The 25,314-nt window shown below is 41.6% G+C and overlaps 1 protein-coding gene and 2 long non-coding RNA genes across 6 annotated transcripts in view; 1 reads left to right on the top strand and 2 right to left on the bottom strand.

Annotated features, from left to right (window-relative positions):
* The window catches only part of LOC111093096, a 54,104-nt gene extending 50,363 nt beyond the window's left edge, over window positions 1–3,741 (bottom strand). For all 3 annotated transcript variants that reach the window (XR_005355890.1, XR_005355892.1, XR_005355891.1), the window contains exon 1: window positions 2,579–3,741. This is a non-coding gene — a long non-coding RNA (uncharacterized LOC111093096). The remainder of the gene's footprint in view (window positions 1–2,578) is intronic.
* Window positions 3,742–4,328: 587 nt separating this feature from the next.
* The window catches only part of KHDRBS1 (KH RNA binding domain containing, signal transduction associated 1), a 39,461-nt gene continuing 18,475 nt past the window's right edge, over window positions 4,329–25,314 (top strand). The window contains exons 1-6 of one of the 2 annotated variants that reach the window (XR_005355888.1): window positions 4,329–4,852; window positions 17,974–18,098; window positions 18,916–19,032; window positions 20,731–20,877; window positions 23,544–23,677; window positions 24,626–24,827. Coding sequence is in view for 1 of the 2 variants with exons in the window: in XM_038531264.1 (XP_038387192.1) it covers window positions 4,471–4,852; window positions 17,974–18,098; window positions 18,916–19,032; window positions 20,731–20,877; window positions 23,544–23,677; window positions 24,626–24,827 (1,107 nt within the window). In the remaining variant the exon portion in view is untranslated. The remainder of the gene's footprint in view (window positions 4,853–17,973; window positions 18,099–18,915; window positions 19,033–20,730; window positions 20,878–23,543; window positions 23,678–24,625; window positions 24,828–25,314) is intronic. The other variant, XM_038531264.1, reaches the window with a different exon arrangement.
* Window positions 18,018–22,363, bottom strand: LOC111093092. Its single transcript, XR_005355889.1, has 2 exons — window positions 21,854–22,363; window positions 18,018–18,280 (listed from the first exon to the last, which is right to left on the bottom strand). It is a non-coding gene; the product is annotated as an uncharacterized LOC111093092 (long non-coding RNA).

Genomic DNA, 25,314 nt, shown 5'->3' with positions numbered 1-25,314 from the left:
AGCACGACATGTAGGGAGCCCAACATGGGACTCGGTCCCGGGTCTCCAGGATCAGGCCCTGGGCTGAAGGCAGCAGCAGTAAACCACTGAGCCACCTGGGCTGCCCCAGGTATGGACTCTTATTCAATGTTCAATCTCATGCCATTTTCATCTACTACATTGGCAAAGACTAAAATTATGGGAAGATGATGCCCAGAATTAATGCGGAGAAGAGAGAAAAGAATGCGGCCTCCCCGGCTGCATGGCACTGTCTTTTTATATCATTTCTAGAATTAACCTATAGATATATGGATACTAGTGCACAAAGATGTTGTTCAATGATGCTCATTGCATTATGATTTGCCATACTAAAAAGGTGGAATGACCCTTACACATTTCCAAATATAAGCACCAGACCTAGTTGATGGAATGCTAGGCAGCCATGAAAAATGAAGTAGATGTATATTTACTGAGAAGAAAAAATGGCCAGAATATTTCTTTAAAAACAAGTCCGAAACTGTTCATACTGAATGCTGCAATTTTTTTAAAAAGATAGATTTGCATATAGATGTATTAAAATGTCTAGAAAGCTACACAAGTAACCATTGAATAAGGGCCTTTGGAGAAGGGTAGTCAAGTGAATGGGCAAGGTTTGGGGTGTATTTTACTTTTCACTTTATGCCTATCTTATGATTGGATTTTTTCTTTTCTTTTTTTTTTAAGATTTTATTTATTCATGAGAGACACGGAGAGAGAAGCAGAGACATAGGCAGAGGGAGAAACAGGCTTGCTGCAGGGAGCCCAATGCAGTACTCGATCCCAGAACTCCAGGATCATGGCCCGAGCCAGAAGCAGACTCAACCACTGAGCCACCCAGGTGTCCCTGGTTGGATTTTTCTTAAAACTAGAAATATATGTATATATACATATATCTATATGATTTTATTTTTAAGTGACCTCCATACCCAACATGGGTCTCGAACTCAAAACCTCGAGATCAAGAGTCACATGCCCTACTGACTGAGCCAACCAGGCTCCCCAGAAGTATATATTTTTATAGAAAACAAATTTAGAAAAAATTTAAGACATCAAATCTTGATCTCCCTTTCTCCTTCTCCACCCTCCACATATTTAGCACCAAGAAGATGTTTAAGCTTGAACAGATGAATTACACTCTTGGAAGAGAAAGTCTCCTGTTCAGATCTGGAGCCCTTCTTCTCCCAGGAACTGGCTGCAAAGCAGGAGAGGTAGACAGGGCTTGTGGATCTCCATTGGTAGAGATCACACAGATCAGGCAGCTAGACAAATTTCTACCTTTCCCAGTCCATCCATTAGGGACTCACATGAAAGTGAAAATCTGTAATAAGGTACTCAAAAAAAATGCGTGTAGTAATAATAACAATGGTCACTATCACCTCTCAAGCACCTACTAATTACCATCCCTGGTGCCGAGTGCTTTAATCCTCATAGCCCGGAGGTAGGTATTGTTTCAACTCCTGATTTTATCAAAGAAGAGGAAGGAGAGGCTGAGTAAGGGTAAGTAATGTGCTCAAGCATCCAGCAGGTAAGAAGCAGCCAACTCCATCTGAATAACTATGCTCTCAATTGCTCCTACTACACCATAGTAACTGGATTATAGGAGGAAACAGGGTAAAAGTGTATTTGAAAAACTCTCCTTCCAAATTAATCTAGTTATAAGTCAGTGAAAGTGATACAGATTAGAGAGCAGGCCTTTGAGATCCACAACCGAGATGAAGCACCTCAAACTCTTCATTGGGCACTAGATGGCAGGATGATAATTTTTCTTTTGCTTCTAAATTCTGTCAGGAGGTTTACATTGGTATTTGTTCACACAAATTCTGCAAAGTAGATGTCATTACCAGTTACCTCCACTTTAGAAAGGAGGAAACTAAGGCTCTGACAGGCCGTGCTTTTTGCTAATGACACACAGCGAAGACAAGGCATTGTCGTGTTTGAATCTGTCTAGTAATACTCCAAAGTCAGTCTTTTCACAAGGCTTTATACTGTTAATACCTTTAGTCAAACCTGGAGAACCAGGTGATATCATGGTTAACACAAAATGAGCTCCAGACCTCTGGGCTTTCAGGACAGGAATTACTCTTCTAACCTCCAGGGAACTCCCTTCAGCCCCTGGACTGGCCCCGGCCCACCTCCACCCCAACTGAAGGCTGCTGCATCCCTTACTTGTTAAGTACAGGACAACGTCACAACCTGTTGCCTCAGAGATTACCTTTTGTCTCATCAGGAAGAACTCAAATCTCCCTTCAACCCCACTCTTTTCAAATAAGTAAAGGTTTGGCAGCCATCCGGAAAGACTGGTGATTCTAGTCTAGAAACCCACAGATACCATTACCCAGCTCCTTCTCAGACACTTCTTTATCAAAGTTTTATTAGCCTCAGCTCAAGGTACCTCCATCTGGACATCTCATTATAGAGCAAGGACACTTCAGCCATTTGTAATACCACTCCCACCCAAACAGGATTTTCAAGGACAGCAGCAGGAATGAGTTGCAAGAGAGCTATAAAATCCACCTTGCCCCCTTTTCCCCTCCTCCATGCATTTGCTCTCTCAACCTACCTATTTCTTCATAGTCTGCAATTGGATTACTTCCAGTCCTTAAACGCATCTCTGACATTCTCATTTTGAATGTTCATTTATTCACACTTCCCCTTGCCTGGAACTCATTCTCCCCTGGCCAAAATCTATCTCCTGCCTTGAAATTCAATGGCACTTAATAGTCACCTATCTTTTGGCACTGGTCACTTTACATTTTTCATTACAATTACTCAAAAACAGTTTTCTCCTACTTATAAACTACCTAATGCTACTTCAAAGTCAAGTACTAACAGTAATATATTACTGTTGTATATACATAACAGTAATATATAATAAACGTGATAGTTTATGGAGATATTTGTTCTCATTTCTGTGGGTAATCCCCCCCACCCCCAGATGGTAGCCAGACCTTAAATCTTCCCTAGTTTGAAGGCTTCTAAGTTTCAGAGCCAACAATTAAGTTTCCAGCCACACAAAAGACAATGTCCAGAAATGGTTTTGAAAAGCATGGGCTTACTAGGGGAACTGATCCAAAAGGAAAAGGGAGTGCTTTGGATGGGGGAAACACAAATCTGTGGAGGGAAAGAAAGGTTAGGGAAAGCACCAGGTTTCTGAGAATTCTGGAAGTAGAGACCTGGGCTCATTTGCATATAGCACCCCCAAGATGAGGAGACTGTTGTGGGAGACTGTCCACTATATGCCCTGGCCTGGAGAGCAGTGGTAATGCTCTTTCTGAGCAAGTCTGGAATGATCCATTGTGAAGAGTCCAACAGCGGCAGGGGGATTAACACTCGCATCAGTAGAAGGAGCCATCCTAGTGGTATAAGTAACCATCACGGATTAAGGACCTGACCTCTTCCTCACTTTTTTTGCGGAAGAAAACACTAAAGTCAGCAGAAAGCAGCACTGTATAAGGAGCTAAAATGCTTCGTCTTCGTCTTTTAAGACGACTTCTCAGACCAACAATGGCTCACCTTTTAGAGCCTACTATATTGGAAATCATGGGATAGGACTTCTGAGGTTCCTGCTCCCATCGGGCGCCCTTTTCCTCGCTAGACTTCAGGCCTCCAATCTAAACCTTCCCTCTTCGTTCGAGTCCCTGGCCCGTCCTTCCTCAGTTTCTCCCTGCAAGCGTCCCTTCCCCAACTCCACCTCGCATCCCCGAAGCAGACTCTTTCAGTCGTCCCTTCTTCTCTCCTAGTTCCCCCGAGTCCTGTACCTCCCCCCCCCCCCCCCCCCCCCGGTTCAGGCAGTCGCTCTCCTCTCTTCCGACCCAGACCGCCCTCCAGCGACCCCCCGCGCCGGACTCTGTTCCTTTCTACACTTCAGGGACCCCCTCTACCCACCCCATATCCACCCCACTTCACTCCCACCCGGAACCCCACTGGGCGCAGCCCCCCTCCGCCGCTCAGCCGTTGGCGGGGGCGTGGCCCCGCGAGTAACAGGTCTCCCGCCCCACACTCCGCGGGCCCGCGCGCAGACAAAGACATTCCACAGCCCCCGCCCCTTCGCGCACCCGGCCAGAGGGGGAGGAGACACGTGTCCCGCTAGCGCCGAGTCACGTGGAAGAGAAAACGAACGAAGCCCGCGGCCACTCGCGCACGCGCACAAGACTCTGGCCTGGCGGGCTCGGAGGGAAAAGGGGAGCGGGGAGGCGACTTCTTCGGGCTCCGCGGCGGTGCGCAGGCGCCGTGGCCCGACTGGAGACTTTGTTCTCCGCGGAGAGACCCAAGGGCGGTGCCGGTGGCTGGCTGCGCACGCGCGCCGCCTCATTTCCGGTGCTCTCTTTCGCTGGGTCGCTCGGGTCGGCTTCGGTCGCTGTCGCTCCCGCTCTCCCACCCCCGCCAACCGCCGCTCGGGCCTCTGCCGCTGCCGCGTCGCTTCCTCGATCCCTCGATCGCACATCCGCCCCGATGCAGCGCCGGGACGACCCCGCCGCGCGCATGAGCCGGTCCTCGGGCCGCAGCGGCTCCATGGACCCCTCGGGTGCCCACCCCTCCGTGCGTCAGGCGCCGTCTCGGCAGCCGCCGCTGCCTCACCGGTCGCGGGGAGGCGGAGGGGGATCCCGGGGGGGCGCCCGGGCCTCGCCCGCCACGCAGCCACCACCGCTGCTGCCGCCCTCGGCCACGGGCCCCGACGCGACGGTGGGCGGTCCGGCGCCGACCCCGCTGCTGCCCCCCTCAGCCACTGCCTCCGTCAAGATGGAGCCGGAGAACAAGTACCTGCCCGAACTCATGGCCGAGAAGGACTCGCTCGACCCGTCCTTCACTCACGCCATGCAGCTACTGACGGCAGGTAAGCGGGCCTCCCCGGTCCCTCTGGGTCGTCTGGCCCCCCGGGGGCATGGGTAGCAGTGGCTTTGTTCCGCCTGCCTTCCGCCCCCTCGGGGCCGAGGCCATCGTGAACTCCCCTCCTCTCCTCCTCATCCCGGGAGCCTGGATTCCACGCTCCCATCCCGGCCCTCGGTGCGAGGGAGAATTCTGAGGCTGCAGTGGAGGCCCAGAGGGGACTTGGTGATCTCTTAGCGCAAAGGTCTTGATGGATAGCGCTGCGCTCCCCGCCCCTTTGCCGACCCTTCCCCCTCCCACCTTTTGCAGCTGCCCTGCGCTCTGAGTATTCAGATCCTTCCAGAAGCGAACCTTTTATCTCCCCCTACCCCCAAAGGGAAAGCCTTCTTCATTGCAGGTGGCGGTAGACGCCTCTACTGAGGGTGTAGGGGGTGAAGACAGCCGGAGCGGGGAGGGACCGTGGGAGGGAGGGCCGGGGTGAAATGGGGTGAGGCTGGAGTGCCCTGTCCAGCGCGCCGCGTTCTCTGGGGCCGGGTCGGACTTAGCGGTAACAGGAGCTTAAGTTGCTCGGAGGCAGGAGCAACCTGTGGGAATCGGATCTTGAGGCTTTCCGAACCAGACTTCCGACTTGGGCCGATAAAATGATCATTGCTATGGACCCCTTTATTTTATAAGGTGGTGTTCATCATAAGGGTAAGAATAGCCCTAGAGACAGTGAAATGGAATCGGAGTAGGTAAAGGTTGGTTTGCAGGACATTCCTCACTCAATAAGATGGACAAAAATTGAGGGAAGTTGCAAGATGCTTGTACCTGAAAGGCTTGGTCTTCCTGTTTTATTTCTTTTTGCTTCAATAGTGAAATAGATTCTGAAAAGTAGTCTTTGTTCTGTGCCAGTAGACTAACGCTCCTTTCCTGCCCTAACTGGCTAATCACCTAGTCTAAAGCCGTCTGTTTTGCCCCCACTTACAGTTTAAACGTTGTTTTAATAAGTTATTTCTTATATGACCTGAATTTTATAAGCAAGTAAAAAGTTGCAACCTTCAACTCTAAATGAGTAGTTGGACTCTTTGGCAAGGTTGATATAATGGACTGATCGATATTTCGTTTCCCTCCCCTTTGTTCTCTATCTCCTTACATTGGTAAGGGGTCTTCGTTTTTTTAAAGCAATAAACAAATCTCGCTGTGGTAAAAAAATAAGAACATTTGGATAAATCGCTTACATTTTCAATTGGGTGTTTTGCTGTTCTGTAACACAGTCAGATTGTTTGAAACATTACTGTTCATTGTGTTCTTCTGGCAGTCGTTTTGAAGGCCAGGATGTTTTTTTTAATCTTTATATTTTTCATGTTGTCTTGCAATATAGCAAACACCAGGTGTTTGAAAGCAACTACATGCAGACTTAAGAATGTCAAGCTAAATGCTAAAGGTTGACTTGGTAGTCTAATTTTTATTTCCTTTAATCTTTAAGCAGTCCAGGTTAAATGAGTGAGAATAACAAACTTTAGAACTTAAAGGTGTTGGCTTGGGTTTGAAATTCTGACCCTTAATTAAACTTCTTGGGAAGTTTTCTGAACCTCGGTAACCTTATCTGGAAAATGGGATGATGAGAGAATTAAGTGTCATGTAAAAGCACTGGCGCCATTCCCTTTGGCCATAATAATAAAGATAATAATTTGTCACCACAGTTTTCTAATAGTTGTAAATCCGTGGTACTGAGTAAAGTATGAAAACAAGGTATTTTTTGCCTTTCTGACCACACCAAGTGCCTAGTACAGTGTTTTCTTTTAAGTAAAAGGTGATTTTTTAGGATAACCATCAAAAACTGTTGATCCTTGAGGACACCTGGGTGGCTCAGTGATTGAGCATCTGCCTTTGGCTCAGGTTGTGATCCCAGGGTCCTGCAATGGAGTCCCACATCAGGCTCCCCACAGGGAGCCTGCTTTTCCTTCTGCCTATGTTTCTGTCTCTCTCTGTGTTTCTCATGAATAAATAAGTAAAATCTTAAAAAAAAACAAAACTGTTGATCCTAAAAAGTTATTTACAGGGGTGCCTGACTGGCTCAGTCGGTAGAGCATGTGATTTTTGATCTTGGGGTTGTATGTAAGTTGGAGCCCACCTTGGATGTAAAGATTACTGAAAAAAAAATCTTTTTTAGAAAAGTTACTTAAAATTTTCACTGTTCTCTCACTGCTTAAATTCTGTTACAAGAGAGTATTTAATATTTTTTAACTTGGGTTTTGTTTTTTTTTTTAATTTTAATCAAGTTATTTTCTTTTCTTTTTTTTTTGTTTTAGATTATTTATTTATTCATAGAGACAGAGAGAGAGAGAGAGAGAGGCAGAGGGAGAAGTGGGCTTCATGCAGGGAGCCCGACATGGGACTCGATTCCAGGTCTCCAGATCACGCCCTGGGCCGCAGGCGGCGCTAAACCCGCTGCGCCACTGGGGCTGCCCTTAACTTGGGTTTTTTGATGTCTTTTTTTTTATAATGAATTGAATTAAAAAATATTTTTATTTATTTATTCATGAGATACACGAGAGAGGCAGAGACATAAAGGGAGAAGCAGACTCCTCGCAGAGAGCTCGATGCAGGACTCGATCCCTAGACTGGGATCACACCCTGAGCTGAAAGCAGATGCTCAACCACCGAGCTACCCAGGCATCCCTAAACTGAATTTTTCATTGGAGAATTGGAGTTGAAGTAATGCTGGCTCATTGAGAGAGCAGACTTGGGGTATATGTTAAGTCTTGATATACATTGGACCTGGCTTTTAACATATTTTTTAATGATCTGGAAAAGGGATTGTAGTGAAGTCAACCCACTGTGAGGAAGTGAGACACTGAGAAGACAGAATAGTAGTATTTAAACTCTAATAAGGATATGTGTAAGAAAAACATAGTTAATACTTACTGTGCCAGGCACTGGACTGAGCACTTTTAAGTCATATATTTAGTCTTTGTGACAATATTATGAGAACGTTATTCTTATCCTCATTTTTACAAGATACCCAGAGATTAATTTGTCTACAGTAACAAATTTAGAAAATCAGCATAACTAGGATTTGAAGTCAGTCTGAGCCTGGATCCATATACCTAACCTTCTTCACCCACCCCACCCCCTACTATATAACTATATATAGTAACCTGCAACAAATTGTACCTTAAAATATTTTGTACTACTTGGACAAAATATTACAATTTATTAGAATGCATTGGAGTGCTAGCTAACAGGGCAGTAAAGATGATAATGCCAAAAGAAGAAGGAAACCCAAAGAGCAGAGCCTAGCTCTTGGAACTGACTCTCCTCAGGTACCTCTGCTCATTTCCAAAGAGAAGCCTCAAGACCCAGGCCACTCCTCCCTAGCCTTTTTTTTTTTTTTTTTTTTTTTTTTTTTTAAGATTTTATTTTTAAGTAATCTCTCTACCCAACGTGGGGCTCAAATTTAAAATCCTGAGATCAGGGCAGCCCGGGTGGCTCAGCAGTGTAGCACTGCCTTCAGCCCAGGGCCTGATCCTTGAGACCCTGAATCGAGTCCCACGTCAGGCTCCCCTCATGGAGCCTGCTTCTCCCTCTGCCTGTGTCTCTGCCTCTCTCTCTCTCTCTCTCACTCTCTCTCTCCTGAATAAATAAAATCTTAAAAAAAAAAAAAATCCTGCGATCAGGAGTGGTATGTTCTATTGACTGAGCCAGCCAGATGTCCCCCAGCTTTACTTTATTTTGTACTTAATCAGCATCTGATATACAATATATTGTAGTTATGTGTGTATTTGTTAACCACTCCTTCACAGCTAGAATGTCAGCTCTACCAGAGCAGGAATCTTTGTTTTTGTTCACTGCTATATCTCCTATTCTTGAAGAGTGCTGCCCAGAATGGACTCTTACTAAATATTTGATGAATGAATATTCATCTTCATTGCATGATGGAAAAATATCAACACCGTTCTGAAAGACTTACATATTGAATATAGACTTCTGTGTTAGCCAAATTGTTACTCAGTTATGATGACAATTAAATGCATTTGCAGACATGCAAGGACTCAGAGTACACATGCTTGTTTTCTGAAACAAAAAATAATTTATCTTGTGTTACATATTTATGTAATAAACATAAAATTCTTGTATGTGTATCAGCGTTTTTCTACTTTGTACAGTTAGGAAAATATAAGTTTGTAAATGTTTCAGGAGTAAGTAAACATTTTGAAGAGATTAACAATCCCCAGAAGATCTTGAAAATATACCTAGAAATCCATCTTTCAAAACACTCAGTAGACTTTTAAAGACAGTCTATTGAAATTTCAGAATACTTAATTCCTTTATTTCATTCACAATATGCTCTAAAAGTATATCTATTTCTTTTTTTTTTATTTTTATTTATTTATGATAGTCACAGAGAGAGAGAGAGAGAGAGAGAGAGAGAGGCAGAGACACAGGCAGAGGGAGAAGCAGGCTCCATGCACTGGGAGCCTGACGTGGGATTCAATCCGGGGTCTCCAGGATCGCGCCCTGGGCCAAAGGCAGGCGCCAAACCGCTGCGCCACCCAGGGATCCCAAAAGTATATCTATTTCATTTCATCACAGAGCTAGCAAAACCTATTAAATTCAGAAAGTGGAATTAGTTGCAAAGAACTCTAAACCAAATATAGATATAGTAGGATAAGCAGGCAGAGATTATCACTATTTGGAGCAATATTTTTGTTTACATAGGAAAGTGATCAGTGATGCAGCTGATTACAAGATAGAGATGTACAAATCAGTAGGTTTCTGATACATGAGCAGTAGCCAATTAGAAAAGAATTGACAAAATCATTTTTAGAATAGTATCAAAAAAAAAGTGTCTCTTAAGGGATCGAATCCCACGTCGGGCTCCTGGTGCATGGAGCCTGCTTCTCCCTCTGCCTGTGTCTCTGCCTCTCTCTCTCTCTCTCTCTCTCTGTGACTATCATAAATAAATAAATAAAAAGTCTCTTGGAATAGTATCAAAAATTAAAAATTTTTAAAAAATAATATCAGTTGTCTTGGGGTAAGCAATAAAAATCAGTTCAAAAATGTATGTGAAGGAACACCTGGATGGCTCAGTGGTTGAACATCTGCCTTTGGCTCAGGTTGTGATCCCCCCTGGGATGGAGTCCTATATCAGGTTCCCCGCAGAGAGACTGCTTTTCCAAACTCCGCCTATGTCTCTCATGAATAAATAAAATATATATTTTTAAAAGTACATGAATAATAACATTAAATAATATTTAACCTTGTGTAGAGCATGTTAACATGTGCCATGAAGTATGCTACTTACTCATTCAGTCTTCCTGGCCTTTATAGGAGGGAGAATTTTTTTTTATCTCCGTTTAACAGATAAAGAATTGGAATATTGTGATCATATTGTCAACTTTATTTTTTTTTGTTTTTGTTTTTTTTTATATTGTCAACTTTAAAATTTTATTGAAGGTGATAAAGATCTGAATGAAAAGAGAAATATGCCATGTCCTGGGGAAGTTGTGGGGTTGAGGGGACTAGCATTATAAAGATGACAGGACTTTTATTTTTATTTATTTGTTTATTTGTTTGTTTATTTATTTATTTATTTTAAAGATTTTATTTCTTTATAGACAGAGAGAGAGAGAGGCAGAGACACCAGCAGAGGGAGAGGGAGAAGCAGGCTCCATGCAGGGAGCCCAACGCGGGACTCGATCCCGGGCCTCCAGGATCATACCCCAGGCTGCAGGCGGTGCCAAACCACTGCGCCACCTGGGCTGCCCGACAGGACTTTTAAATTAACATGTTGATCTTTTGCATTTTCCAAACTAATTCCAACTGGATTTATTTTTTTTAAGAGATTTATTTATTTTAGAGAGAGCATGAGTGGGAGGGACAGAGGGGGAGAGAATCTCAAGCAGACTTCATACTGACTGTGGAGCTGGAGCTGGTCACGGTGATCCATCCCACGACCTCGACCTGACCTGAGTGGAAACCAAGAGCCAGACACTCAACAAACTGTGCCACCCAGGTGCCCCACCTGGGTTTATTTTTTCAACCTGACATGTTGAATATAAAGTAGATAAAAGAGGAAATGAAGAAAAATGAGGAAAAAATTTTGGAGACAGGAAAATAATGAAAATCTGAAGTACTGATGGAAATTTGGTTAAACAAGACTTAGGGTTTGAGAGTATGAGAATTAGAAGGAACTCTAAACATTGCTGGTGGAAGTGTGAATTGATACAACCACTCTGGATAACAGTTTAGCATTTCATCTGAAAATTAATTTTCAAATTCCTTAAAATTCAGCAACATCATTCCTAGGAACATGCCCAAAGAAATTTTTGTACATGAATGCCTCATTCATAAAATGGTACACCTTGTTCATAAAATAGTGCACCTTGTTCACAAAATGGTGCAACGTGTTTCACCATTGATTGGAGATTGAACTTTTCAAAATAAAATATATATTTTTTTAATTTTTTAATTTATTTATGATAGTCACACAGAGAGAGAGAGAGAGGCAGAGACATAGACATAGGCAGAGGGAGAAGCAGGCTCCATGCACCGGGAGCCCGACGTGGGATTCGATCCCGGGTCTCCAGGATCGCGCCCTGGGCCAAAGGCAGGCGCTAAACCGCTGCACCACCCAGGGATCCCCAAAATAAAATATTTATATAGCAGTGAAAACGAAAACTTACAGCTACATGCAACAACATAGAAAAATCTTGGAAATCTAATATTAGTATAATAATATTACTAATATTAGACTAATATTAGAAAAGCAAGTCCCAGTAGGCTAGATACATACAGTACAATACTTTTTTTTTGCAACATAATACTAGTGAGACTAAGTATAAAATATTGTTAGCATACATTTTTCTCTGATAAAGCAGCTTTTTACAAAACTAAATATATGTTTACCATACGACTCAGCAATTGCACTCTTGGGCATTTATCCCAGAAAAATTAAAACTTAGTTTAACACAAACCTGTGCATGAGTGTTCATAGCAGCTTTATTCATAATAGCCCCAAAATGAAAACAAACCATATGCCTCCAATAGGTGAGTAAACAGGTACCATGGAATACTATTTAGCAATAAAAAGAAATGACAAGTGGAACAACTTGGTTGGAGCTCAAGAGAATTATGCTGAGTAAAAAGAGCCAATCTCTAAAGGAAACATTGTATAATTCTATTAATTTAACATTTTTGAAAATACAAAATAGTAGAGATGGAGAATAGATAAGTGGTTGCCAGTGGTGGGGGACAGCTGGAGAGAGGGGACTGTGGCTACAAAAGGGTGGGTGAGGAATGGAACTGTTATGGAACTGTTCTGCGCCTGGACTGTGGTGGTACTCGTGTGACTGATTAAATTGCATAGAACTGAACATAAATAAATGGGTGTAAAACTGATGAAATCTGAATAAAGTCAGTAGATTGTATTAATGTTAATTTTCTGGTAATGATATTGTATTATATATGTGCAAAGTATTATGGAGAAAATGGGTGAAAGGTATATGAGATCTTTTTATTACTTGGAACTGCATATAAATCTACAATTACCTCAGAAAGCTTTTTTTAAAAAAGAAAAAGGGTGCCTGGGTGGCTCAGTTGGTTAAGCATCTGCCTTCAGCTCAAATCTTGATCTTGGGGTCCTGGAATCGGGCCCCACAGTAGGTTCCCTGCTCCGTGGAGTCTGCCTCTCCCCCCCTACTTGTGCATGTACACACATGCTCTCCCTCTCTCTCAAATAAAATCTTCAAAAAAGAACAGAGAAAGCTCTAATCTCTAAATTGTATCATAAGAAAGAAATTCAGGAGACCATGGTCTATATGTCATAATAGGGTTTGCCACTATCCTGGAATGTGAGAATTGAGCCCCTTAGAGGGCTCTTTACTCAGACTAGGGGGATTTTTCTGAACCAATACCCACTGTCAGTCAACCTTGTCTGTGAAATATTGTGTTATCTTTTCCTAGGGAACCCATCTGTACCTTTCATCAGATTTTCAAAGGAGCCCATGACCCCAAAAAAAGATTGAGAATCTCTATTGGTCTCTGCTCTTGCTTAAAACAGTTAAGTAATTTGATCAATAAAAAAAATAGAATTTTTTTATACAGAGGTAGTATGCTTACTGGACTTGTGATTCCACAAGGTGGATATCAACAGAAAAGATACAGGGCAGAGAACTACAAATTTGGGGATGATAGTCATGAATCATTGATGGTGTTAATGGTATGTTTCTTTCATTCAGTTAACATTTATAGATGCCTATTTTGTATTAGGCATTATACTAAAAATGGCAGGTACTCAGTTTAGGATTGGAAGGGGTCCAGAAATCATTAACAAAGGAAGGAATAATGTAGTTAGAGGTATGAAGCAAGTGCATTGAGAGTTGAGAGGAGGGCATGATCCCTGACCTTTTGGAGTAGAGATCCTCTGAATCTTGCCCTCTTAAAAACACTGCCTCTGAAAGTGTTAGCCAGAGAATCTTGACCATTGTCTTATAGCTTATACAGCCCTTATCACATGTTGTTAATGAAACATACATGGTAGTCTTTTTAGCCTATCCAGTTGATAAAATTTGTATGTAATTTTCCCAAACTTCTCTAGTATTAACATTTTTGTTTATTAGATCTCTTCTTTTCTCTTCTTTTCTTTTCTTTTCTTTTTTTTTTTTTCTTTTCTTAAGTATCCTCCTTTTTTAAGAAGTAAGAAGGAGGAGTGCCTGGGTGGCTCAGTTGATTAAATGGCTGCCTTTGATTTAGGTCGTGATCCCAAAGTTGGGATCAAGCCCCACATCGGGCTCCTTGCTTAGCAGGAAGCCTGCTTCTCCCTCTTCTCCCCACTCCCCATGCTCTCTTTTGCTCCCTTTCAAATAAAATCTTTTTTAAAAATGAAAGTAAGATGGGAAGACTAAGATTTAATGACTTGCTGAAGATCACATACCAAGTATGTAACAATACTGGGAATCAAACACAGTTCCATCTAGCTTAAAATTCATGCTCTTTCCTCTGAGATATGCATTTGAGAAACAATCCTTGGCAGCTCTTTTTGCCCATAGGTCCTGTCCCTGTGTTTTAATAAAACCGCCTTTTTGCACCAAAAGAAAAAAGAAAAACCTCATTCTTTAGAGCTTACAGTCTGTGCTAAGACCAACCAAAAAAAGGAATGGTTAAGTTATAGTAAAAGAATAAAAGAAATGCCACCAGAATAGTTGAATTTGTTCTGACTGATGGAAGGAGTGACCTGGATTTAAGTACCTCACTAACTAGTCTTGTGATCTTGGACAAGTTACATAACTTTTCTGAGCCCAGCTTTTTGCACCTGTTAAATAGGGATAGTCCTGGTTATAAAGACAAAATGAAACAATAAATGCAAAATTCCTGACACAGGCACTGCATGAAATACGATTTCTGTAAGCATCTGGCTAGGAAACAAATGGGTCACCTCGCTGTTGTTTACACCTTAGCTTTCCTTTCTTTGGCTCTTGGGACATCCAAGGTCTCCAGAGGCCCAAGCAAAGATCACTTAAAGGAGTTGGTTTCAAAATGTTGTCTAGAAAGTACTTTAGCCTGAGGGTTAAACCATTTTTAGGAAGCTTCTTGATTTTTTTTCCCCTCCCCAATATAGCCTACTGTAAGCTCTCTGAGAAAAGTAAGGCCAAGGAGAGAAATACAGAATTGTTGAAGACTGTACCCAAAATTTTGCAAAATCAGCTCTTCCTTGCTTAACTAAGGTATATGTGTCCCATCCCCCTCTCCCTACCCCTGTATTAAAAGTATGAGGTTGAAGCTGGAGAAAGCCTGGGTTTTGATCCTTTTTCTGGTACTTTAACAGCTTTGTGACTTAGAAACTTTTCTCTGAATTTGTTTCCTCCTTTGTAAAATGGAAATAGTACCAGCTATTTCATGGAGTTATTTTGTAGGATAAATGAGGTAATATTTGTAGGGCATTTGATACATAGTAGACATTGAATGAGTATTCAGTCCTTCCCCTTCCAAACATGGAAGATGAGCCCTCTTAAAGACTTAAAGTTACCTCTTTGTGTTTTGCTTTCTAGGCTAAACTTCCCTGATTGATTGATTGATTTAAGAGAGAAAGAGAATGAGTGAGAAAGCATGAGCAGTGGGGAGAGGCAGAGGTGGAGGGAGAAGCAGAATCCCCAGGACTCTGAGATCATGACCTGAGCCAAAGGCAGGTGCTTAATCCACTGAGCCACCCAGGCGCCCCTCCCCTTTTTTTCTTTTCAGTTCTCGGTTTTATTTAAATCACCATTCTGTGACTTCTCCAAAAATGCTTTAATGTTCTTTTTTAAATTAAGAGATAAAATGTACAAAAGGATTCCTTTTTTTAAAACACAACCAATTCATTTTTTAAAAAATATTTTATTTATTTATTCATGAGAGACACAGAGACATAGGCAGAGGAAGAAGCACACTCCTCTCAGGGAGCCCAGTGTGGGACTCGAATCTCCGGACCAGGATCATGCCCTGAGCCAAAGGCAGATGCTCAACCACTGAGCCACCCAGGCGTCCCAAGGATTCTAATTAAGATACAGCTAGTACAGAATAGAAAGGAAGGCCGTGTTATAGAAGGAAAGGCCTGAAATGTACAGGGTACATTCCATTGCATCAAAACAAACCTTTCTCTTGGTTCAGTCTTTGCAGCCCTGCTGCCTATAGGAGTACAACAGATTAACAGGCTTAGAGTCTTCTCTTCCTGCACTGGCCAAGGAAAGTTTCTGGAAAATGGTATAAAATACAGCTGAAGGGCCTAACTAGATGATAGCAATTAGGACACACAAGAGAGAATTAAAATGAGGCATGTAATTTGTTCCACATTTTTAGAAGCTCTTTGGTGATGTTTTCAGATCACAAATGTGGCATCTTTGTTCCTAGGATTTTTGAGAGTTGAGTACCCAGCTTTTCAGCCTGGAAACTCAAGAAGAGATGTATTCAGAGATGGTAGGCTCAAAACTGGTGACTAGAAAAAGCTAATATTAGCTGTAAGTGGGAGGGGAGAATAGAGGTCAGGATATACCACCAGTAAAAGAGCAAACAAACAGGGTGTTGAATGAAGCATTTAGTCTGTTAATTTAAGGTCAAATTTATTTTCTTTTCTAAGCAGTGAAACATAGGAGTGTGTAGAGCATCGTCATCTACAGTTCTCATAGGAGTAAAGGTTTAGTTAAGAATATTTGCAATATGATTAGCAGTTTTAATTGTCAGAAAGCGAGGGAGTTTGTGCTTTTGGGCATAAACAGGTCAGTTAGCTCACCATATTCTGCAACCTCTGAAATTGGTTTAATAAGCAGAAAGCCTTCAGTTTGAAATTCTGAATTCCTATGAAAGTCTGTCAAAATCAAAAGGATTTTCCTTCATCTGTGTACTTCACAGCTGGAATTAGTCTAAACAGTTATTTTTTAAGGCTGTTAAAGGTATGGGTTTGCAGAATGTGTTTGAAATAATATATCTTTTAATATTTTAAAATAATCTCCACACCATCATGGGTCTCAATCTCACATCTCTGAAATCAAGAGTCGCATGCCCTGCTTACTGAGCCAGCCAGGTACCTCTGAAGTAATTTATCTTTACCCTTTAAACCAGTGGGTTTCAAAGTGTGGTCCCTAGATGAGTAATATCAGCATCACCTGGTAACTTGCTAGAAATGAAGATTCCTAACACAAATCCCAGCAGTCTGTTGAGTAAGCCCCCAGGTGATTCTGATGCATACTGAAGTTTGAGAACCATTACCTTAAAATTATAGAAGATAGAGAGGTGCCTGGATGGTTCAGGCGGTTGGGCATCCAACTCTTGGATTCAGCTCAAGTTATGATCTCAGGGTCATGAGATCAAGCCCTAGCTTGGGCTCCCTGCCTAGCTGGGAGTCTGCTTGAGATTCTTTCCCTCTGTCCCCACCCCCCACATTAGGGCAGACACATTCTCTAAAATAAAATATTTTTTAAAATTATAGAATTTAGAAACTGTGGGAATAGTATATAAGGAGGATATTTGGTGTTACTTAGAATGTTCCACTGACTTTAGGGAGTATAAATTTCTTTTTTGACTGTTTTCAGTGGACCATATAACCTTTTGTTGCTATTCATTGCCTTTGCGCACACTGCCCCATCTCTGTTAGTACTCTTGTCATAGTACTTAAGTGTATTTCACTGCCAACTTCATAGACTGGGATTGTCAGTGTATAAACATAGTGAAGAGGGAGATCATATTTGACTTATTTTGTTGTGTATCCTATACTTTATAGGTTAGATGCCTGGCCCTTGGCAAGTCTCCCCTAGTGGTTAATGATCATTCCTATATCTCTCCCTTATCTGCCTCTCCATAGGAAGCACTCAAATGCTTCCAATGAGTGGATGAAGTTCCCTAATTATAGGAGATCTTTTTGGATACTAAGATGATAGTTTCATCTGATGAAACTGTCTTAACCTGGGAATTGAAAGTACCTTGGTTTTCCTTTAGGACATTGAATTTGCCTAGATAATGTTGACCGTATATCAAGCACTTCCTAGGAAATGGGTTTTAGTTGGTGTGTGTATATACATTATTTTACTCGGTCTTTATAGCAGCCTCATGTGAAGTAGGTATTCCCCCCATTTCACAGATGAGGAAACCAAAAATTAGGGCAATTAATTAAACAACTTTTGAAAGTTTACACAACTAGTAAATGGCAGACTAAGAATGACGTCTTTCAAAAACTCTTAAGAACTACTATGATCCAAAGCTCTAATATCACAGTGGAATTTTAATGGAACCCTTCATTTTATTAGTAACTTTTGTTTCTTCATCAGGACTGTGCTCTTTTTTTGATACAGACTTTTTATTTTTAAGTCATTTATCCTCTTTTCCCCATCTCTCTGCATTTGTTTTGTTAAATTCATTTATTCTTGAGAAACATTTGAATGGCTCTGATGTAGAGGCTTCAGGTCGGGATGGAAGAGCAAACTACTTTCATAAGAAGCAACCTCTGGGTTTCCTAGTTAACTCTGTACACCTTTGATGCTTTCAGCCAGTCTCTATCTGAAATTAGCACATTCATCTGAACTATTTGGTCTTATGTTGTTTTTGCTTTATGCAGACTTGGATATTTGCATTTAGTTACCAGAACAAAAACTGAATTGTGTTTGTCTTATTCAGAAATTGAGAAGATTCAGAAAGGAGATTCAAAAAAGGACGATGAGGAGAATTACTTGGATTTATTTTCTCATAAGAACATGAAGCTGAAGGAGCGGGTACTGATACCTGTCAAGCAGTATCCCAAGGTAAGGCCAGACGTGCCTCACTTGGTTGTCTTTGTAGGTGTGAGAGCCACGGGCTATAATAAAGACTTCTGGAAATTGTGATGCATTAGGTCCTTGAGCCTGTGAAGCTTCTCTTCCATACTTGTAGTACTTGTTTTTGGTAGTTGAAACATCTGAGTCTGTAAGTAGCCGTATACCTATATCTAGGAAGGAAATATCAACTTTTTATTACCAAAAAGAGTTTCTTTCTCAAACATTCAGGCTCCAAGTTCAAAGAAAAAAACTGAAGAGTTGCTCTCTGTCAAAAGATTGATGTGGGGAAAAAAAAAGATTGATAAAATCTCAATACAGGGAATATAGCACAAATCTTTGACTAGATGAAGTTAATTTTATTTCTTAATCAGTGTTTTACTTTCAAATAAATACTTTCTTGTTTTTCTCCTCCTCCTCCTTTTTTCCTTTTTTTAAAGAAAAGAAATTAGTTATATTTAGTTTACCAAACAAGTACTATAAAAGAATGCCATATGTCTGTTCTGTAGTCACTGCCTTAAAAATATTTGTTTGTTGAAGCAGTAAGGGTTGCAGTGTGATAATTTGGAAAGAGCACTAGACTACATCTGGAAACCCAAGTTCAAGTCTAGGAACTGCTGCTTTCTATATGTATAATCTTAGACTATTCATTTTTTTCAGTGTATCCTCAGCATATCCTTTTCAGTAAAATAGGAATGGTAATATGCACCCTATTTTGCAGGGTTGTAGATCAAATGAGACAGTAATACATGTGGAAGTGTTTTATAGGAACATACGTATTTAGAAATCTATTTTTCTTTTCTGTCAGTTCAATTTTGTGGGGAAGATCCTTGGACCACAAGGAAATACAATCAAAAGACTGCAAGAAGAGACAGGTGCAAAGATCTCTGTGCTGGGCAAGGGCTCAATGAGAGACAAAGCCAAGGTAAGCTCACATCAGTGAGGCAAAAAGACAATGCCTCCTGGAAGCCAGTACTTATAAAAATACAGAATGTGAATCCCTTAAATTTGTGTTGGGTGTAAGAGATTACAGACCTAGTTAATTTACTTGTTTGGCAACGCTGGAAGAGGCTAGGTGTGCCCTAGTGGTTTTTTTTTTTTTTCCTGACTTTTGACTGCCTCGTAATAGAAGCAGCAGTAACAACTTTCACATTTGTAAGCTTGTCTCTGAAAACTTGGAAGGGAAGCTGTATATGCTAAAACTTATCCAGACTAAAGACACTAAAATGTGAACAGCACATTCCCTTTCCAGTAACATTGAAAAATGAGAGCAGTAATGTTGTGAGTACAGGTGAATCTGAGGATTAGTTGTCTGGGTTTTTTTAGAGCCAGTTGGAATGTAAAGAACACTAAAAGAAAGTATTTCAAAAGGAACCATAGTAATCCTGACAACAGAACCTAATGCTAATTTTTTTTCCCATGTCGTAGCCCATGAGCTTTGTATTCTTTATAAGCACTCAAAAAAAAAAAAAAAGAAAGAAAGAAAGAAAATTCTACCAAAACAGAATAGTCTTAGCATTCTAGGGTCAGCTTTTTAGATGAGATATATCAGGTACAGTCTAAGAACTTAGTCATTCAGGGCTCCTTTTATGCAGCCTAAACTGATGAACATTGTTTTCTTTTATCCACTCACATTTCTCACTAGATGAATACACTTAGGGCTGAAGTATGTTATTCTAGCTAATGAGATTTTCTTCACTCTATCCTGACTTCTTTCCTCCCCTAGAACATCCCAGACAATAAAAAGAACTGGTACTGGGACATCTGGCTGACTTAGTCACTAGAATATGTGACTCTTGATCTCAGGGTCCTCAGTTCAAGCCCCACAATGAGGGTAGAGATTACTTAATGAATAAAAAAAGTTTAGGGGCACCTGGGTGATTGATTCGGTTAAGCATCTGACTCGGTTTCAGCTCATGTCATAATCTCAGGGTTGTGAGATCGAGCCCTGCTTTGGGCTCCTCACTGGGCATGGAGCCTGTTTAAGATTCCCTCTCCGTCTCCCTCTGTCCCCCCACCCCCAAAATAAATAGTATTTTTTTTTTTTAGTGTAAAAAAAAAATGAAGAGCCTGTGCTCAACAGCTCTACCTAGGATTGATTGATTGATTGATTGATTTAAAAGATTTTATTTATTCATGAGAGACAGAGAGAGAGGCAGAAACATAGGCAGAGAAGCAGGCTCCATGCAGAGAACCCAGTGTGGGACTCGATTCTGGGACTCCAGGATCATGCCCTGGGCTGAAGGCAGACACTCAACCGCTGAGCCACCCAGGCATCCCTCTACGTGGAATTTAAAAACAAATGCTTGGCAATGAATGAATGCATGCATGCTTGGCAAACAGCTTATATCTGAATGAAGACTGGAATTAAGTTTCTCTCTTCTACACCTAGTAAGAGCTGCAGTGAATATACCATGGACTCAATACAGTGGTTAACTTTTAGTAGCAGACCAAATTACAGGTTTAGCAGGTTGTGTGAATTACTATCCTCTAGACTTTGTTTGCTTTTGTCTTACACTTTGCTATTTTTCTTAGATATTTAATTTCTTTCTCTTTGAGCTGGAAATAACTATCATTTTCTCCCATTCTATGTGATGTGATGTTTTTCTGCATTTTTCCATAGGAGGAAGAGCTGCGCAAAGGTGGAGACCCCAAATATGCCCACTTGAATATGGATCTGCATGTGTTTATTGAAGTCTTTGGACCCCCATGTGAGGCTTACGCTCTTATGGCCCATGCTATGGAGGAAGTCAAGAAGTTTCTAGTACCAGTAAGGAAATCCACATCCTATATCTTTGAGCAAAAGAGAACTGGGATCTTGTACTGTTGCTAATAAGGCAGGGGTTCTTAATCATGATCTCTGCATAACCTGAAATTGCATACCAAATTCTGTATTTATGTTCATTTTTCTGAGGTAGTGTGTTACTTATACCTAGTTCTCAAAGCACTGTGCCCCAAAGCTACTCTACCCCTCCTTGTCTAATGTGGTTTTGGTTATATACCAGGATCTATTGTTAGTATCTTGGGTCTGCAGTGTGTCTGGCGTTTTAACATCTGATTAACAAAGATTTAACAGTCTTCACTGAATTAAGTGTGTTGGTACTAGTGTGGAACCAGGAGGTTATGATAAGAAGAAGGCTAAGATAGTCGTAAACTCCTTGTACTCAGGGGTTAATGTTCTAGACTTTGGAGAGTGTAGAAGATAACAGCAAGAGGCTTCTAGCATCCAGTGTTAATATATTAAATTTTGACCTGGGTGCTTTCAGGGCTTTCTCTCCTGGAGGAATTTACTGACATGGAGTTTAATTTGAAAGAGGCATGATTTTATAGTCTTGACTATTGATATTAAACAAATTGGTGTGCAGTTCCTTTCAGAGTGTAACTGAGGCCCACAAAGAATTGGGACAGACCAGGTTACATATCTTGCTTATTTTACCACCTGGTCAGAGGGTCCATTCTTTGAATAAGCAGAAAATGTTGTGATTTTTGCTCAGCAAGACTTATTAGTTGTCAGAGTTAACAAACTACAGTTGAATGTTTAATAACCAAGGATGAATCTGGAACCTTAGGAAGTATGTGAAATACTCTTAGCTAGAATTGAGTAAGCATCCTGTTTTTATCACTAAAACTAATAGGAGGTGAGATACAGTTCTTGGTTTTCTTGAATATGCAAAATGAGGAGTTGGAACTATATGTGTCAGAGGATGTGAGAATTGGTAGAGCAAAAATTTATAGGCAGTGTGTACCTATAATGCTGAGCTTCAAGAATTTCAACACTGTCTCAGATGTCTCAGCAGCTGCTTGGCTTCCAAGTACTTCATCTTCGTTAGAATGTTCAAACATGAAACAGCCAATTTAAAATATCCTAGAGAAGAACTCAGAGCTGGTAAATTTTTCCTTGAGGGAGTCCTTTTTACTCTTTTTGAGGTGTTCTACTGAAGCATCGTGAGCCACCTAGTTCCTGAAGGACTATAGGGGAATGCCCATCTCCTCTTTATCCTTAGTCTCAGCATATTTCTCAAAAGGGATGACTTTGCAAGGTTTTGATGTAAGTGGATCTTCTAAAAAGATGCCTATCAGGCAGATCTGGGTTTCCTCCGTATTGGTGTAGCATTTCGAAGAATCTAGACAAATGGGCTGTCATTGGTTACTTGATTCTCCAGAGTGTGGGTCTCAAGCAGTAGTGTGTAAGATAGGAGGAGGTGAAGAGTTGAGGGGGGGCATCTCTATGGTGACCAGAATCTTCTGTTCTTGAAGCTCTATCCACCTGTGATATATATATAAAAAAAAAGCATGGAGTATTAAAACTGAATGGCTCTCATCAGGAAGTATGTGAAAAGATTTGCAAATGGCATTTGACTCAATTCTTCCCTCTTGTGAAGAAAAAAAAAGTGAGCCTATTTTTGCATCCATGACCAGAGCCTCCGTTTTCCCCTTAGAACCATTAACTGTACCAGAGAGGCTTCCTGGTACAGTAGGAAGAGCACTGGACTGGGACCTTTATCCGCGTCATCTTGGACAAGTTATTATTTCACTTTTCTGAGCCTCAGGTTCCTTGTTCATCCCAAACATTTGTTAAGTATCTGGTAGGTGCCTAATACTCTGCTTGGGTCTGAAGTTACAAAAATGGCTCCTTTCTCACAATCTAGTGAGAAAGACAATTCTAGAATGACGTGGTAAGTGCTTGGGTAGAGAAAATTACACGGTGCTATGGAAAAAAGAGGAGGGAGTGGGGGTGGCATCAAAGAAAGTTTTTCAAAAGAGGTAGTATTTTAGTTTAAATCTTGTAAGAGTTAGTCTCTCAGGTGGACAAGAAAGGCAGTGTAATGTAATGATTCAAAGCCTAGATTTTGGAGACAGGTAATTCTGAATTCACATCAAGTCTACCACTTAACTAGCTGTATATCCTTAAGTTGGTGGCTTTATATGCCTTGATTCTATTTCCCAACCATAAAATGGGAAGACCTGCCTACTAACTTTCAGAGTTATCGTGAAGATTAAACTGCAAAATCTATAGAGAGCTTATTATAAAGTACCCAGGGCGTAGAGCTTAATTAACGGTAGTGGCTTTTACTATTCTAGGAAGAGGGAGCTCTTTGCAAGAATGGGTGTATAAATATGCCAGGTTCTGAGCAACAAGTTGTTCTGCATGGCTTGAAAGGAGGTTATCCATGAAGAATGGGTAGAAGTGATCTGGAGAGCTAGGTAGGGACTAATTATGAAGAGCTTCAGCTGAATAATGAGAGGTCTGCCATCAGGACTTTTCCTTGAAGAGGTGACAGGTAGGGTGCCATTTGACTTCAGAGAATGCATGACCTGAGACTTCATCCGGGCATTCAGAGCTGGTCTTAGTATCCAAGGCTTATGTGGGCTGGACAACTTCTCAGCAGGAGGTGGAGACATGGCACAATAGTCCTCATTATCTTTCATTTGCAGGATATGATGGATGATATCTGCCAGGAGCAGTTTCTAGAGCTCTCCTACTTGAATGGAGTACCGGAGCCCTCTCGAGGACGTGGGGTGCCAGTGAGAGGCCGAGGGGCTGCACCTCCTCCTCCACCTGTTCCCAGGTAAAAATAATGGAGACAACTACAAACAGGATATAAATTTTTTTTTAAAGATTTTATTTATTTACTCATGAGAGACTGTCACAGAGAGAGAGAGAGAGAGAGAGAGAGGCAGAGACATAGACCGAGGGAGAAGCAGACCCCGTGCAGAGAGCCTGACACAGGACTTGATCCCCGGTCCCCAGAATCACGCCCTGGGCTGAAGGTGGTGCTAAATCGCTGAGCCACCTGGGTTTCCCAGGATATAAATTTGATCGGTACCATCCTGGTACCAGATGGCCGGTAGCATCTCTTTCGTAGTGGTGCTCTTACCTCTAGCTTGGAAGGGGGCCTCAGGATTTGTACCATCAAAAGTGGAATAGTAGGGATACCTGGATGGCTCAGTGGTTGATCATCTGCCTTTGGCTTAGGTCATGATCCTAGGGTCCTGGGATCGAGTTCTGCATCAGGCTTCCTGCAGGGAGCCTGCTTCTCCCTCTGTCTATGTCTCTGCATCTCACTCTGTCTCTCATGAATAAATAAAATCTTAAAAAAGAGTGGAATAGTAGATCTTAGGTACTTTGGCCATAGTCAGGTGCAGCAGTCCTGTTGAAACTTCTGGTCTTTTAATTCTGGACAGTTGTAACATTTTAAAATGGTCTCTGGCTTTAGAATTTTACCTTTTGTGAATGACCTTTATGGAATATTCAGCCTTTCCAAAGTAGTCCACCAATGAAACATTCACAGACCCACTGTGGAACCTGGGGAGTCACCAGTATGGGTCTTTTATCCACCCATATGTTCCTCTGTGGGTTTTTTGTTTTGTTTTGTTTGTTTCCTCTGTGTTTTAATAGTAGTCTGTTTAAGGCCTCGTGAAATCTGCCTAGCTCCAGATTTTGCAAACAAATCTGAACAGGAATGTGTTAGTTGATGTATTAAAAGCTCCATTTAACGTAAATTTTCTTTTTGCAGGGGCCGTGGTGTTGGACCACCTCGGGGGGCTTTGGTGCGTGGTACCCCAGTGAGAGGAGCCATCACTAGAGGTGCCACCGTGACTCGAGGAGTGCCACCCCCACCTACGGTGAGGGGTGCTCCAGCACCAAGAGCACGGACAGCAGGCATCCAGAGAATACCTTTGCCTCCACCCCCTGCGCCGGAAACATATGAAGAATATGTAAGGAGTTGGAACAGTGTGCTGTTTCCCAATACCTAGAAGGTTGCCAAAGTTGAATGATAGGGCGTTGGCCTTTGACATAGGTGGCAGGGACAACCTATAAGAGATCTGGAGTCAGTCTCTTCTCTTGCAGTGAGCATTAAAATATGAGAAGATTTTTTCCATTTTAAGCAGTTTACTATGTGTGAATAGATTAAACAGGAAATAGGCTGTACCTTGATATGTATAGTCTTTTAGTAAGGGGTCTTTTTGCTAGTACTACTGATAATTCTCAACTTCAACTGTTTACCTTGTTTCCTGCCCACAATTTGAAAGATGATTTGGTTTGGTTGGTAGTTCAGTTTTGTTTCGTTTTTTAAAAAAATAACCCTTTCTCTCTCAACAATTCCCCAGTGAGTGTAAATTTTGGAGGGAAGTTTTGCATTGTTAATCTGGGAGTCTGCCATCCTCCTATGAGTTGTAATTACCTTCCCTACTCTGTGTGATT

The sequence above is a fragment of the Canis lupus genome, chromosome 2 (assembly GCF_011100685.1).
Source record: "Canis lupus familiaris isolate Mischka breed German Shepherd chromosome 2, alternate assembly UU_Cfam_GSD_1.0, whole genome shotgun sequence".
In the NCBI taxonomy this organism is placed as follows: domain Eukaryota; kingdom Metazoa; phylum Chordata; class Mammalia; order Carnivora; family Canidae; genus Canis; species Canis lupus.
Note: the sequence above shows the minus strand (reverse complement) of the source record. Positions and strands in the feature narration are given on the sequence as shown.